The sequence below is a fragment of the Bison bison genome, unplaced genomic scaffold (genome assembly GCF_000754665.1).
Source record: "Bison bison bison isolate TAMUID 2011002044 unplaced genomic scaffold, Bison_UMD1.0 scf7180017864367, whole genome shotgun sequence".
Classification (NCBI taxonomy): Eukaryota; Metazoa; Chordata; class Mammalia; order Artiodactyla; family Bovidae; genus Bison; species Bison bison.
This window is the reverse complement of record NW_011494939.1, coordinates 518,337-534,926: the sequence shown is the minus strand read 5'-3', so window position 1 is coordinate 534,926 and position 16,590 is coordinate 518,337. Positions and strand designations below refer to the sequence as shown.

Genomic DNA, 16,590 nt, shown 5'->3' with positions numbered 1-16,590 from the left:
ACAGGATGGCCTGGGGAGTGGGATGTGGGTAGGAGAAGATAGGGCTGGAAATGCAACCTGGGATGAATTCATGAACCACTTGCAGGTCAAGTTATGGTATTTGACCTTTATCACAAAGGTGGCGGGAAGTCATCACACGGTTGTACTCAGGCTGGGATATAATCAGATACCCACTTGTAAAAGTTCCTTCTGGTGTAAAGAAGGTGAGGTGGGGGCAGTGGAGAGACTGGTGGTAGGAAGACTGATTCTGAGGCTGCAACTACCAGGGGAGTGTCAGTGTGGGCAGAAAAGAAGGGGCTGACCTGACAGATGCTTAGCACATAGGGTCAGCACAACATGGAAACCGCGTGGTGAGGTCACGTGCCAAAAAGACCAAGGGGTACAGCGTGAATGGCAGGCAGGACTGGGGCACACTGAGCAGGAGTGTTTGCGGGGGTTTAGAAAGAGGGCCATTTCCGCTGGACGTACTGAATTGTAAATGCTTGAAGACTCCCCAGATGGAGATATCCAGAGCCAAACAAAGACAGTGCTTTGAGACTTTGAGGAAAGAGCCCACAACTAAGTGTGTAAATTTTGAAATATTCATTCACGTTTGAAGATTGTAAAGCCATCTGCATGGATAATTCCTTGGGAAAAGGGGGATAAAGGGCCGTGTCAAGTATATGAAATGTTTTCACACACATTATCTCATTCGATCTTCATAATAACCATCTGAGGTGAAGAGGAAAGGTATTTTTTGTTTCATTAACACCTTTGTGAGGAAGCAAATCAAGACACAGAGAGAGGCTAGGTGGCTTGTCTCTTAGCTGGAAAGGGGAAGAACCAAGGCAAGGAACAGGTCCTTTGGCTCCACGTCCAGCGCTTCTCTTATCACACCACACTGTCCCTCCCAAACGTATCTGTATATCTACATCAAGTGATACAGGACCTCTCCACAAATGGCTTTTTAAAAAGAGGGCATCGTATCTTCTTCCTGTTATGTATATATCTCAGTTACATTGTGGAAATCTGACATGTGTCAAATCATGATGTATAATGTTCTTTTCTGTATTTTGTATACTGCTTTACTGATAATTGGACAAATATTTAACACAGTGATTTGGACACAGGCATAGATGACATCACATCTCATTTGTCAAAGCAGTGCTTGCTTTGCAGGTGAATTCTTAGGCTCGGCCACCGCATGGTCATTTTTCTCGGTCCATTCATTCCTGCGTCACCTGTCATGATGGTTGTCTCCTTGTTCATTAATTTTGACCGTGTGCTAAGCACCAACCTCTGTAAAATTAAGTTTTAGGCAGTCATAATTCACATTTATTCACTGGACATCTTCAATGCCCACAGCAAATCTTCCTGAGGTTTCTCTTCCTGCTTTTATGCTCTGGGGAGAGTGCTCCCCAAATAGTACTGTAAGTCATGCCAGGAAAGGATCCTGCCACAGAACAGCCTTTGAATACAGAGAGCACAACCATTCCTTTTTTTTTTTTTTTTGGCCATGCTGCACAGTATGTAGGATCTTAGTTCCCTGACCAGGGATTGAACCCACACTCCCTGCAGTAGAAGCATGGAGTCTTAACCACTGGACAACCGGGAAGTCCCAGAGAACACAACCATCCTTGGCTAGATTTGAAAAAACTACTTCCCTCTCTTATTTGTGAGGGAGATAACACTGACGTTTGGAGATGTTGCAAATGTGACAGATTGTGGCATATTTTATTACATGATTTGTAGTATATTTTACCTATCTGGGGGAAAATCCAGACAATGTGACACACGGATAAATGTGCCAAGCCCTTGTAAAATCCCTGGGGCCGCTGCAGCCAGAACTTAGCTGAACAGACTGAAGGAGCAGCTCATGGAGAGAGAGCATAAGGGGGCTTGTCGTGTTTTGCTGTGGTTGGCAATTTGCTTTCCCAGCTTTTTAAACATATGGTAAGGGATGGGGGGAGAATGATCCCAGACGACGGCAGGGCACCCTCTGTGTTGTGTTTTTTCAGTTTTCTGCTATTTTAACGAATTTTCAGTCAGTTTTGCTGATATATGAGTATATTAGTGGTTTTATTTTAGGCAGAGAAACCATCACCTTTTCTTTGAATACGAGAGTTTGCTATTCTGGTTTGTTATAGAACCAGATGATGATTTATTTGTGAGAAGAAACAGTTTCTGGAACTTCTGTCCTCTACCTTCTCCTTGATTTTCTCCCTTTAAAATGCCTAGAACAGATAACTTCCCTGGTGGTTCAGTGGTTAAGACTCTACGCTTCTACTGCAGGGGGCATGGGTTTGATCCCTGGGCAGGAAATAAGATCCCACATGCCATGTGGCCAATAAATAAATAAATAAATAGCCTGGAGTAGAGTCACTACATGATAATGACTTATTAGGAAGCAGATGAGCCCTAACTGGTAATACTTGAATAAGCTATTTCTTTCAGAAGGGTGAAATGTGTATCTGTATGCAGACATCTTAAGCACTATGGTTCTTGCCTGCCACACCAGACCTCCTGAATATACAATTTGAAAATAATTTAATTAATTTATTTACTTTTTGGCCCTGATACATGAGGAATCTTAGTTCCTGGACCAGGGATCAAACCTATACCCCCTGCAGTGGAAACATGGAGTTTCAATTGCTGGATCACCAGGGATATCCATAAATTATTTTTTATGAGTGCAGGAAGTATTCTACTTATAAACATCCTTTTTTTTGTAGGGTTGGGGGGAGGGATAAAAATGTTTCCAGTGTGATACTATTAGCCACATATTATGTCATTTTCTTCTCATTCTTTCCAGTTTGCTGGAAATTGGAGACAGAAAGTAAGGAATAAACAACATTTTCATTTTCTGAGTTGATGTTTCATGTTTTTGTCTTTAGTCTCAAGTTAAAGTAAGTGCCTGGTAATCTTTTGTGCAAAAATATCAATATACTTGGATAAGTGTGTGGTTAATTAGAGCCAAGTTTTCCATTCTTTTCTGGGAAGAGACAGGAACTGGGATTCAGTTCCTTGAATATAGTCTTGTTACTAGTGCCTCTGGTTTAAGTGCATACATTCAAAGTCACCGCCTCCTCTGCATCTTGCCTCATTTTCTTTATGGGTAGTTCTCTGGAGCCCTTAAACTCATGCTTGTTTGCTCAGCCACTTATGCCCGTATTTCAAAGAAGTTTTCTGGAATTTCACACACTACCTAGATGAGGTTCAATATGAGGACTGAATTTCTTTTCTTACCACTTAGGGAGAGCGAACAGGAATCTTCTACGGAGATTTATCCTCCAAAGAAGATGAGGAGCATGTGATATAACATCTCAAATCAATCTCTGACTCCCCATCCACATTCCTCTGTTGACAGGAAAGCTTTCAAATCTCCTAGAAACTGACCTTCGTTATGAGGTTTCACTTGGGAGTGGTGAGGAAAAATTGTAGTCCTGGGAGAATTGTAAGAGAGATGAAGCTTGTCTTAATCTTCATTACTTAACTTGCATCCATTTTTTGATCCTTTGCTTCAAAATTTCCAGTGCCCAGTCATAAAAATGATAATAGTCTGTACCTTTTATTAGTAATCATCATAAAACAATTGCTGTCATTTTATGAATGTTTATTATGTGCTAGACATTTTGATAAGCATTTTATATATATCTCATTTAATCTTATGATTTGATTATGCTACTATCTCATGTTACTATTGCTATTTTCCAGATGAAGAAACTGATGCACGAGTAAGGTAAATACATTTCCCCAAATCTCATAGAACCAGGATTCAAACTCAGGTCTGAATGTTCTCAAAGCCTGAATGCTAATCATTTAGACCTTCCCCCTCTTGGGTGTTATTCCATTCTGTAAATTTAAGACTAATTATCTCTTTTCAGAACTTATCTTTTATGTTCTTCCATAGCCCTGCTCTTAGGTTTCTGGGGTGATGGATGATTCTAGCGTACTTTGGTGTGATGAGGAATTTTTGAGAAAGACAACGTTGTTCAGAGCCATCTGCAATTTTATTGCCAGGTCACAAGAATCTGCAGTTAAACCTACTGATTTCTAGTAGTGGCTCTTCAGGTTTTTTTTTTTTTTTTGATGGGAAGATTTTCAAGTCACAATACAGAGAAATCTGCTTAATTTGCCTACTTTTTATTATTCAACAATAATTCAATTAATTGTTTATTCATTTAAGTGACATTTATTGCACCCTCCTATATGCCAGGAATTATATTAGACTAGAGGCTGAGAATATACACTCAAAATGAAGATGAATAAAATAAATCCATGTCTTCAAGAATCTTTTAGGGGTAATAGAAAAATAAACTACAACTATCATGTGGTATGATAATTGTTTTTATAGAGGGGTGCAGTGTGATGTTATTGAAGCATAGACGATAAGCACCTACCCTGGGCTTGAATCACCTGGTACAGATGAAGTTTGAGATAAATCTTGAAGAGTGATTATTAGTTAGCCAGATGGATAGAAAGAAGAGAGATCAGAGAGGGGAGTCTCAGACAGAGGAGACAGTAAATGCAAAAGCCCAGAGGTGTGAAAGAATTTGGAAACTTAGGGATGAACATTGATTAGATGGCTGAAGCATAAGAGGTGTGGGGATGACAATGAGAAACAGACTTAAAGGTCATTTCACTCCATGATCCCAGTCATTTACAGCAGCAAACTTGGCTGTAACATCCCTATGTCTTGGGATGTAAATTTTCCTAAGTAAAGGCAGAACATCACGCTGGTCTATATGCTATTGTTGAATGAGAACCCCTTCCTTTTAGCAGGCCTTGATGCCTGTCAGTGTCAGGGCTGGTCTGGGTTTGATTTCCTACTTTCCACAAAATGGAAATGGAAATGGAAGGAATGCCCATGTGAAGGTAGGTTGTAGTTTGCCCAGTGGCTGCTCTTCAGGGATAACAAGCTACACTGATATCAGAGGTAAAGTAAATTGCTGGCTCTACCTAATCTTTCAAAGGGCCCCTTTGTTTCAATCTCCATGGGTTTTTTTTTTTTTTCAATTGAGTTTAGTGGTAAATGCTGGCAGTTTCTGAAGCTATTCAACTATTAAAATACTTCATTCTTAAAAGCGGAGAGAGTTGCTAATTTCCACTGTTGGATGATTTGGACATGGGACTTCTCACAAATACCAAGAAGAATCTTCTAAATAGTTTTGGATGTTTGCCAGGATAACTTGAGGGTTTGTTAGTATTCAAAGTGTTATTTATTCAGTCAGATATCATGACATTTTCAAAGAAATTGAGAATTGGAAGGCTTTTTTATTTTGGTTGGTGTTAACACAAAACCCATGTGGCTTCCCAGATAGAGAACTCCCCTGCCAGTGCAGGAGATGTAGGAGATGTGGTTTTAACCCCTGGATTGGGAAGATTCCTTGGAGAAGGCATGGCAACCCTCTCCAGTATTCTTACCTGGGAAATCCCATGGACAAAGGAGCCTGGTGGGCTACAGTCCATAGAGTCGCAAAGAGTCGGACACGACTGAAGTGACTGAGCGTGCACACAACACAAAACTGGTTTGCTCTGAGTGGCCTTGACTGGCTGAGCTGGACCTGGCTCCTGAGATGTCCATCAACAGTTGCCCAAGCTGTATTTAGGGTGCTCTCTTTTTCTAGGAAGTTGAAATTTCCCAGCTGATTATGACTTTCTAGAAATGGACCTAAGTGTAGCAATTGCACCAAATTCTGTGTCTGTCACAATTGTTGGAAAGGAAAGAGTATATTTTACATGTAAGTCTGAGTCCCTAATCTGAACGTGGCTTTCTTCTTAGCATTGTTAAATGTCGGCCACAGCAGCTGAATGCTTTTGGTTGGAAACAGACACTGTTCATTGTTTTGAAATGATGCCTCTGTCATGCTCAAGGATGGCAGCAGGACAGTCTGTTTGTTTGCTCACCATGGGAAGGAGCTAAGTGTCAGGGCTTGCAGCTGCCTCACAAACTGCTGGGTTTTTAGCACAGCAAATAAAACAGCTGAGCTTTGATGACACTCTAATGGAGGAGGTAGATGAATTGGGGCGGACCTAAGCTGAGGGTATTATATGAATGTCTAGATGTTGAATTCACCATAGTATTGCAGATGGTGAGTGAAGCTTCCTGTTGATGTGTCTGTGACCAGCTCTCTCACTGCACGGTCTGAAAAGGAACTGTTATCTTAAATGTTATGATGTGTAAGAAACCCAAGGGGTAGGGAGAACCTGTCTCTGTGTCTCTTCATATGCTCCTTGAATGAATTTATTCCAAAACAAGGAATAAATGGGGCAACAGAATCTGTGCTAGTCTAAATGGGTATTCATCAGCCCCGAAGCATAAGGCCCTTAAGAAAAACACAGAGAAATTCTTTAGTAACTGATGAATAGTGATAGTTGCTTACATTAGCTTTTCTAATTCCAAATATCCTTTCCCCATATCCTTTCTTTTAAACTAGTTTATTTTTCCTGTTAATTCTTTCCTCTTAGGATGATATCAGTTGCCCCTAAGAGAACCTTTCAGATAGAAGCCAAAATATTCCCGTATCTCTCATTGAGTGAAAATTAGGATTAAAAACAATTTATGACATAACTGGAAGATTCATAGAAAAATTGTGAAGTAAAATTTGAGTATGGTTCTCCTTTTTTTATTATAACCACAAGGGATTTTGTGAACATGTAATTGCAGGGGGTCATCTTTGCTGTGTACAGAGATTTAACAAGAGAAGAAATAGAGCTAAGAGAATAGGGGAAGTGGGGAGAGAGAAAGAGAGGGAGCCAAATAGTGAGAGACAGAGGTAGTGTGACGGAGAGATTTTTATGAAGAGACATTGTGACTTCTACCTACAAAAATTTCTGGTACTACTAATTGTGCTAATAGCTGGTGGGATTGTGCAGAGGACCTTGAAACTTCCTCTACGGTCAGATCTCATACTATGTTGGAAACATGTCATATTACAACTTGCAAGAGTTTGGGGATTAAATTTGTTTTAGAACTTGGCTAAAGAATAGGTCTGGAAGCCCTAATTAAATGATTGTATTGTTTGAGAGAACAACTTTTTTTCCTACCTAAATGAAACACTTGCTCATAAAGTCATTATCAAAACTGCAGAGATTGACATTTCCTTTCAATTCCTTGGCATTGCACTGGAGAATGACACCCTAGCCAAGATGAACCCATGGTGCAATTGTAGCAACATTTTGTTAGGAAAACATCTATTCTCCTAAGTAATCTGGTTACTTAGATAACTTAGTTTGGTTGTCACACAGTTGAATAAGGACATAATGTAAAATTTCAGATAGTGCTAATTTTCAGAAGGCCTATTCATACGTGAGAGGCATTGTAAGAATAATATTCACATGGACATTAAAGGGTTTGACTAGCTTATCAATTTAAGTCATTTGTGATTGCTTAGGTTCTAATGATTATATTATTAAGCTTTTAAAATTGATGTCATTTATGCTACATTTATAAATTTTTATTTATGTCCTAATTCTGGCTGAATTATTTTCCATGATCTTATATTCTAAGCAAATGGAAGTTGCTCTTTCCTACCCTCCCTCCATTTTTAAATAAAAGAATACTAGTAGAATAAGTTAGTTATAGCAGTGTTGATCTGGTTTTGGGTGGATTTAGTGAGTAGATACAGGGAGGCAGATTTCAAAAAGTTATCAGAAGAACATTTAGCATTGTCTTATTAGCTGGTAACCTATCTCATTTCTGATAGGATTCAAGTAGTTACTGTCCCTATTGCTAGATGATCCCTGCTAAGGATTAGAATCCCTGCTAAGGATTATGTGTTAGTGTGAGTTTTGGGCATAATGACATTTTAAGCGAGTCTAACACCAGTCAATCCTAAAGGAAATCAACCCTAAATATTCATTGGAAGGACTGGTGCTGAAGCTGAAGCTCCAATACTTTGGTCATCTGATGCAAAGAGCTGACTCATTGGAAAAGACTCTGATGCTGGGAAAGATTGAGGGCAAGAGGAGAAGGGGACGACAGAGGATGAGATGGTTGAATGGTATCACTGACTCAATGGACATGAGTTTGAGCAAACTCAGGGAGATAGTGAAGGACAGGGAAGCCTGGTGTGCTGCAGTTCATGGGGTTGCAAAGAGATGGATACAACTTAGTGACTGAACAACAACAACAACTTCAAGAGACCATATACTACTAAAGGTTATACTGTTAAATGACTTCTTCATTTTACTATTAATAGTAATAATTGCCATTTGGTAGGCTTCTACTATCAGAGAAGGCAATGGCACCCCACTCCAGTACTCTTGCCTGGAAAATCCCATGGACAGAGGAGCCTGGGGGGCTGTAGTCCATGGGGTCGCTGGGAGTCAGACACGACTGAGCGACTTCACTTTCACTTTTCACTTTTATGCACTGGAGAAGGAAACGGCAACCCACTCCAGTGTTCTTGCCTGGAGAATCCCAGGGACGGGGGAGCCTGGTGGGCTGCCGTCTATGGGGTCGCACAGAGTTGGACATGACTGAAGCGACTTAGCAGCAGCAGCAGGCATCTATTATATATTATATACAGTGCTAAGCATTTAATTTATACCTTCCTTGGTTAAGCTTCATACCAACCCTCTGTAGATATTAATATTATCCACACTGATGTGGATTAAAGACCTGTTTTCTGCTTTTTTTTGGTATCTATTATCTTGACCCTTCCAGTAGATTATAAATTAATTCTTAAGAGAGAAGTCAATGGTATACTTTGTAGTATTCCTTATAGTTGCTGCAAATGTGAAAGGATAGAACAGGTTCAGCTTAAAAATTGTCTGCTCAGTCCTGCTTTCCTTCCAAACTTTGTGAGTGTTATTTGAAAAACTCCAAAGCCACGGGAATGATTGCCACAATTCAAAAGCTACAAGCTAGGTATTTTCTCACTTCTCATCCTAGTATCTGTTGGGGAAGTTACTTAAAATATCTCTGTGCTTCAACATTCTCATCTGTAGGATGGGATAATAATAGTGCTCCCTTAATTGGATTGTTATAAAGATTAAGTTATTTAACACATGCAAAGCATTTAAAACATTATTAGCCTCAGTTCTTTCTCATTTAATAATGAGTATTTAGTTTTGTATATATTTAAGTTACTCCAAGAGGTTGTTTCTTTATTGGAATTCAAGAAGGCACTAGTTAACTTCTTCTGGGTGTCATTATTTTGAGATTTCTACAATCTTATCTGATACATCAGTTGGGAATTTTTAATAAAAATCTCAGAGGGAAAGAAAAATTAACTCACCTAATAATTTTACTTGCATGTGTTTCACTCTTGGATCACTTGAAGGGAGCCCAAGATACATTAAAGGTTACAAATTTTTAGCTCTGTAGTCACAAAGATTTCTCTATTATCGTCAGAATTAAGTTTTTAAGATGAACTCAGAATTGAGTTTTCCATCGTATTTTCCAAGTATTTATAATATCATGTGTATGTGTTTGAGAGTTAAAAAGGGAATGTTCTTTATAATCTCTTTGCTCAATCGCTCAGTCGTGTCTGACTCTTTGTGATCCCATGGGTCACATATAGCCTACCAGGGGCTTCTCTGACCATGGGATTTCCCAGGCAAGAATACTGGAGTGGGTTGCCATTCCTTCTCCAGGGGATCTTCCGAATCCAGGGTTTGAACCCAGGTCTTCTGCATTGCAGGTAGATTCTTTACTGCTGAGTCATCAGGGAAGCCAAAATAACTTTAAAAATAGTGAATCATAGGTTTTTGGACTACCTTGGGCTTATCAACTTAGAATGCAAGAGGTAGTGAAATCTTTCCAATGTAATGGATTTTTTTAAAAAGTTTTAGTTACACATTTGCAGTCCTGATTATACCCTATGGATTTGTTTTTGAAAATCAAACTAAGAATTACAATATCACAGAATCCTTTCTATTTCATCAGGTTAGTTTCACTATTCATTCCACACATATGATTTGTAAAATTCTGCAATACCTAGAAAACCTTGATTATAAAAGGTACTTATATATAAAAAGCTACTTAAATATAGATGAGAAAGACAGATGTTTGTTCTTCTTCTTCTGATATTGATGTTAAATAAAAGATGGAATGTTTTTGTCTAAAACCAGTTCCTCATTTTCCTTCCCCCTACCGACTCCAAACACAATGTGAATGGCAGTGTGAACAAAAGCTTCCTTTAAATCTGTTATTCAGTCCAAGTGTGTGTTAGGGAAAAATTGTGTATAAAACCTAACAACAAAAAAAGAGAATTGTAAATAGAAAAGTAAAGCATGTAGATGAGACAAATATTCTCTGCTATAATTTTAAAATCCCAGTGGAGTATACTTGTCAGAAAGAGAGACTACATACTCATTAATTTAAACATGAATTCTCAAAAGCAACATTCTAACATGTTAATTTGCCATGATAGATTTATCCATTGAAACCAGTCCACCAGTCTTGACCAGCAAGTAAGATCTTAATTCTAACAGTTCAATTGAAATGGAATAAAGATTTTCACACAAATATCTTAGTAACATAGACTTTCCTGGATTGTATTCAACATTGTCAGTTCACAGGTAATGAAACTCCTGGTAAATGTTAGCTTCTCACACAGTAGCAGGGTCTTACATGGAAAAGGGCTCTGTTCATTTTCTATTAAATCACAGGAAGAGATTATAGAATTGGTTAATGAAAACAGCTTATTTTTTGGAAATCAGTTAAAAAATCTAAAGTTATGAGTACAAAGTAATAAAAGAAAAAAATAGCTGCTGGGAATCCCCTCTTCTTTACAGTGATATGGTAGAAATACAAAGAAAACGCACAACATCCTTTAGTTAGGAAATCTGGTCCCTTCGCTTGCTACAGGGCTCAGTTTAGAGTAAGGAAAGAAAAAATATTTTTGGCTGCAGCTTTAGTAAACAATGAATGACAAAAAATATTGCAGAAATATCAAGAGATCTGACAACTCTGAGCACAGATCTTGTCCCATTGATATTGCCTATGTTCCTCCATGAAGCTTGGCAAATAAATAACTGAGCCTGATTTTGGCAGAAGGAGAGAAGGAAGTACTAGTTCCAGCATTGAACCAAGATTAAGAAAAAACCCAACCAACAAAAAACAGTTATTTCTTTTCCTGAATAATAAAGACATCATGTTTGCATATAGAACAGCTTTTGCATTATTGCTCTACGTATAAGAATATATTAAAGAACTCATAACAGACTACACATTACAAACTTAAGGTTCTTTGGTGAAGAATGAAAGAAAACAGTATTTGAGCTTTAAAGAAAATGATCTCATCCACTTTGATTTTATCTGTTGATCCGCTGGATCCTTTCACAGAGCAGGGAAAGATACTGTGTGAGTTTCACCATGGCAACAATTGCCACGCCCCCAGCCATCATACATGTTGGCCAAAAGAGTGAATGGAACAGCACGTTGGAACTGTAGAGTTTGGTTAGGATGACACTCTTCTGGTTTCCTTCCGGGTCAGAGTAGCAGGAGAAGTGTTGGTACTTCCTGAAGTTTTCCATGACAACATTCACCAGGGACATGGATTCTTCAAAATTTTTTCCACACTTAGGTATATAGGAGCACTGTGGAAAATGAGATAAACTGTCACCAGAAAATACTGTGTGTGTGTGTGTGTGTGTGTATCTGGTACGAGGAGGGGTGTAGAGGCCAACTTAATGATCTGTGAAATAAGCATGATTTTTAAAAAAATATATATATTCCAACTAGTGCCTCCAGAAACTCTGAGAACTCACACACTGATTAAAACAATGCTTTAAGGTACTTGACCAAGATGTACTTTGATAGCTCATTCATATAGTTTAAATATTGATTAAAATCAAATACTCAAGTGGATTCATTTTGCCACAGCTAAGCATGGTGTTATTCTCCAATGAATATACTTTTCCACAGAATAGAGTGTCAGCCTTTCATCATATCTGTCCACAACTGTCCATGTAATATCAAAAGCTGCCAGTTCTCTCAGGGAAAGTAGTTTACTCTTGTCTTTTTTGGCTTGGCTTGATTATTTGCAGTCAAATCACCTTGGCCAAGAAGACAACTATACCCCTGATGAGTTGCTAAAAACGAATCTTGGAAAGTGTAGGGATATTGAATAGTTGAAGAGCTGTGATAAATAGTTCATGCCTAGTTAGCACTGACAAAGTAAATTTTTCCATAAAGCACGGACAAATAAAGCAGAATTAATTCAATTTACTCTTAAACTAGCACTCATCTAAGAATTTAAAGTATCTTTTCTTTGATCTTTTCACCTATTATCGTTCTTGCTGTCTCTCTTCTATATGCCTCTCTTTTTTTCCTACGTACCTATATCCTTTGATTTCTTTCTTTGTATCTCTCTTTCCCTTTTCTGCCCTGTCCCCTCCTGATGATATTTTCCCCCTCTTTTCCCTCTTCCTGTTCTTTCTCTTTCTCTCTCTCTCTTTTTCTCTTTCTCCTCTCTCTCCCTCTTCTCTTGGTACAGATGGAATTAAGGAACTTTGTAGTTTTTCTTATTATTTATAGATATGTTTTTGCATATATTTTCCTAAATTAAAAAGCATACTGAGTGAAATAAGTCAGAGAAGGACTAATATTGTATGATATTGCTTATATGTGGAATCTAAAAAATGGTATAAACGAACTGATTTATAAAACAGAAATAAAGTTACAGATGTAGGAAACCATGGGGACTGAAATATATACACTACTATATAGACAACAGATAACTTATAAGGACCTACTATATAGCACAGGGAACTCTACTCAAGACTCTATAAGGATGTATTAGGAATAGAACCTTAAAAAAGAGTAGATACATGTATAACTCATTCACTTTACCATACAACAGAAAGTAATACAACAGTGTAAATCAACTATACTCCTATTAAAAAAAAAAAAAGCAGTCTTTGAGGAGATGAAATCTCGGTGACCCTCTTCCTTGGTCTGTAAATGAGCAGTGAAAAAACTGATATAATAATGAATCTATTTTTTAAAAAAAGTTGGGAAAAAAGTGATTTAAGTCACTTCTCTGGGACATACGTGGGCCTTAGTTAAGTCTTTACCCTCTTTATGATAAAAAAGGGTTTTTATTGCCTCCCAATAGGAAAAAAATTCCTATTCCTTGTTATACGCATTATCAAATGGTTAATTTAATTGATTTATCTGAATTAAGATGGTTAGTGACAAGATTGCTGATGAACTGGTTATTTTAATGTGAATTAGAAAACTATGCTGCATCATTAAAACACTGTTATTCTCTGTTGAAAATTGTCATACTACACTGAATTCATGAAAAAAAAAACCCATATATCTTACTGATATTACCAGTTTATAAGATGTGATTTAAATATTGACAACATGACTTTTACAGTCTCACTGGCACTCCTAGGATTGTACAGTACTGTACACAACTCATAGGACTGTAAAAAGAGACACAGATGAGATGAGCTGTTGGTGAACTTCGAGGGACACTGATGGAAGCTTTGGGGCAGGATTCTGGAATTCCAGACACCAATTTAGACTTGTATATTTCACGGAAAGGAAATATAAAAGAAATGGAATGAGTTTTGCTAATGGAGTATGTTTGAATGACTCTTTTCCCCGATTCCCTGGTGGCTCAGAAGTTAAAGCATCTTCCTGGAATGCGGGAGACCTGGGTTCGATCCCTGGGTCGGGATAGATCTCCTGGAGAAGGAAATGGCAACCCACTCCAGTACTCTTACCTGGAGAATCCCATGGAGGGAGGAGCCTGGTGGGCTACAGTCCATGGGGTCACAAAGAGTCGACACGCTCTGAGCAACTTCACTTTCACTTTCCCCCCATTTAGTGGGTATTCTGGCACCTCAATTTTTTTACTGTGCAATAATTATTAGATTATTTCTCTATAAACATCAGGAAGATTCTGCAATTAGTTAAGAAAGGAGAATGTGCATACTGATATTCATTGTAAACAAGGCTTAATGTTCTCATACAAGGGCTGGTTGATAATTTCAGATTTAATCAGCAAAGAATAAATGTGAGTACACTCATAAATGTGAGTACTGCAGAGACCTGGTGCTAGCACAACATTAAGGGTCTGAAAGTGTCCCCAAGAAAGCAGAATTTCTCAGCGAGTTATAACTTGGTATAAAAATTGGCCTATGACTGGTGTGAAACAAATTTTCTACCAGTTGGATGCTTTCTGGATCAAAAGGGTTTAAAATAATAAGGGGATACCTTTATATTTTTCCTTCTTTAGAGCTGCCCAGATCATGTCTATAATTTTTTTTAATGCTTTGATTCGGAAAGCATTAAAAAAATTTAAAGACATTTGTGGTTGAATTAAAAATGAGCCACTTTAGAATATAAATGCATCAGGCTTCTTTATATTTTGGCACCAAGAGAGTTTATAGTAGTAGTTTTAGTGGCTAACAGTACTAAGTTATTGAAATGATTTCAATATAAATGGCATTCCATTAAAAATAGAGTTTTTTTCATTTCTTATGCTCTTGTGAATTGATTTGACTTTAAAATTTATTTGGATAAATGTTTATCAGCCAATGACAATAATTTTGTCACTACATAAGATTCTTCCAGATACAATGAGATATAAGTTATTTTTGAGACCATTTAGCAAGGCTGTAATAGAGAAGTTGCTTTATTAAAGTTTGAAGTCATCAAGGTCTCAAATGCATGTGTTTGGACTAGCCAGATGAGGCGTGTCCCATATGGTTGGATGTGGGTCCTCATGGCCAGTGGCACTTAGAAATGCAGCTCCACATTATTAGTGGAGAAAAGATTCCTCTGCTCTTGTGCTTTTAGCTTTTTCTAACCATGCCACTCTCCACCTTTCAACACACATAAATTGCCTCACACTAGACTAATATTATCCCTGGAAATTCTACCATATGTCAATAATTCATTTGCTTTTATTATTGGTGAGACATTTTGTGCTTGTGAATGTATGAGGTAGTATAACAAGCCCCTGATATGTCATCAGGAGATCTGGTTACTGTGTTACTGTTTTTCTATAACCAAGTTACTTGGCTTGTTGATTCCTCAGAATCAACTTCTTTATATATATATAATATGGTTATATTATATATATAATATATATATTAAGCTATTAATGTTATATATAATTAATTAATATTATATATAATTAATAATTGTATATATTGATGCCAGGAGGCTTCCTGGCAGGGGTGTGTGAGGGTTAAATTATGAATATGCATAAAGCCTCAATAAGTTTTTACTAATAAATTTTTTATTGAAATGTCCCATTTGTTTGTATGATCTATAAAGTCTTTAACTACATGCTCCATACTAAAGAACAAAAACTTTAAGGATGGTAAAATGAGTATAGGAACAGACTTGTTTGGTAACTCTTGTCACGTGTTCCTTGTTTTTGTGTCCAAAGAGATCTGATGTTATGCTACACCCTACATTAGGATTCTAGATTTCTGCTTCAAAGTATAGCCATGTGTTTGTTTCTAAGACTGGTATGAATTTGGGGTAAGGATTTAGTGATCTTATGATTTCATCATTTATGTGATTAGTTTGGAGTATGTAGAATGCATTTCAACAAATGAAAATTTGAGTAAGTGATCTACGCTTAGTTGGAAAAATGTAATGTAGATTGAAAAGATAAAAATCCTGGAGTTCTTGAATCATTCTTTTTTGATGGAAAGTGTGGTCTAGGAAAAATTTTATTTTAGAGTGCATGATACATAACATAAAGGAACATAGGAATAATAATTTTATATATAAGACACTTGCAGAATACACAGAAGAACTATACAAAAAAGATCTTCATGACCCAGATAATCATGATGGTGTGATCACTCACCTAGAGCCAGACATCCTAGAATGTAAAGTCAAGTGGGCCTTAGGAAACATCACTATAAACAAAGCTAGTGGAGGTGATGGAATCCCAGTAGAGCCATTTCAAATCCTGAAAGATGATGCTGTGAAAGTGCTGCACTCAATATGCTAGCAAATTTGGAAAACTCAGCAGTGGCCGCAGGACTGGAAAAAGTCAGTTTTCATTCCATCCCAAAGAAAGGCAATGCCAAAGAATGCTCAAACTACCGCATGAACTCCTTATTGCCAAATTCAGACTTATATTGAAGAAAGTAGGGAAAACCACTAGACCATTCAGGTATGACCTAAATCAAATCCCTTATGATTATACAGTGGAAGTGAGAAATAGATTTAAGGGACTAGATCTGATAGATAGACTGCCTGATGAACTATGGACGGAGGTTCGTGACATTGTACAGGAGACAGGGATCAAGACCATCCCCATGGAAAAGAAATGCAAAAAAGCAAAATGTCTGTCTGGGGAGGCCTTACAAATAGCTGTGAAAAGAAGAGAAGTGAAAAGCAAAGGAGAAAAGGAAAGATATAAGCATCTGAATGCAGAGGTCCCAAGAATAGCAAGAAGAGATAAGAAAGCCTTCCTCAGCGATCAATGCAAAGAAATAGAGGAAAACAACAGAATGGGAAAGACTAGAGATCTCTTCAAGAAAATTAAATATACCAAGGGAACATTTCATGCAAAGATGGGCTCAATAAAGGACAGAAATGGTAGGGACCTAACAGAAGCAGAAGATATTAAGAAGAGGTGGCAAGAATACACAGAAGAACTGTACAAAATAGATCTTCAC

General features: G+C 37.6%; 1 protein-coding gene across 1 annotated transcript in view; it reads right to left on the bottom strand.

Moving 5' to 3' along the window:
- Window positions 1–10,457: 10,457 nt before the first annotated feature.
- KCNMB2 (potassium large conductance calcium-activated channel, subfamily M, beta member 2) overlaps window positions 10,458–16,590 on the bottom strand; it is a 36,861-nt gene continuing 30,728 nt past the window's right edge. Inside the window, exon 4 of the mRNA XM_010855607.1 lies at window positions 10,458–11,526. Coding sequence (XP_010853909.1) covers window positions 11,242–11,526 — 285 coding nt within the window. The 3' untranslated portion in view covers window positions 10,458–11,241. The remainder of the gene's footprint in view (window positions 11,527–16,590) is intronic.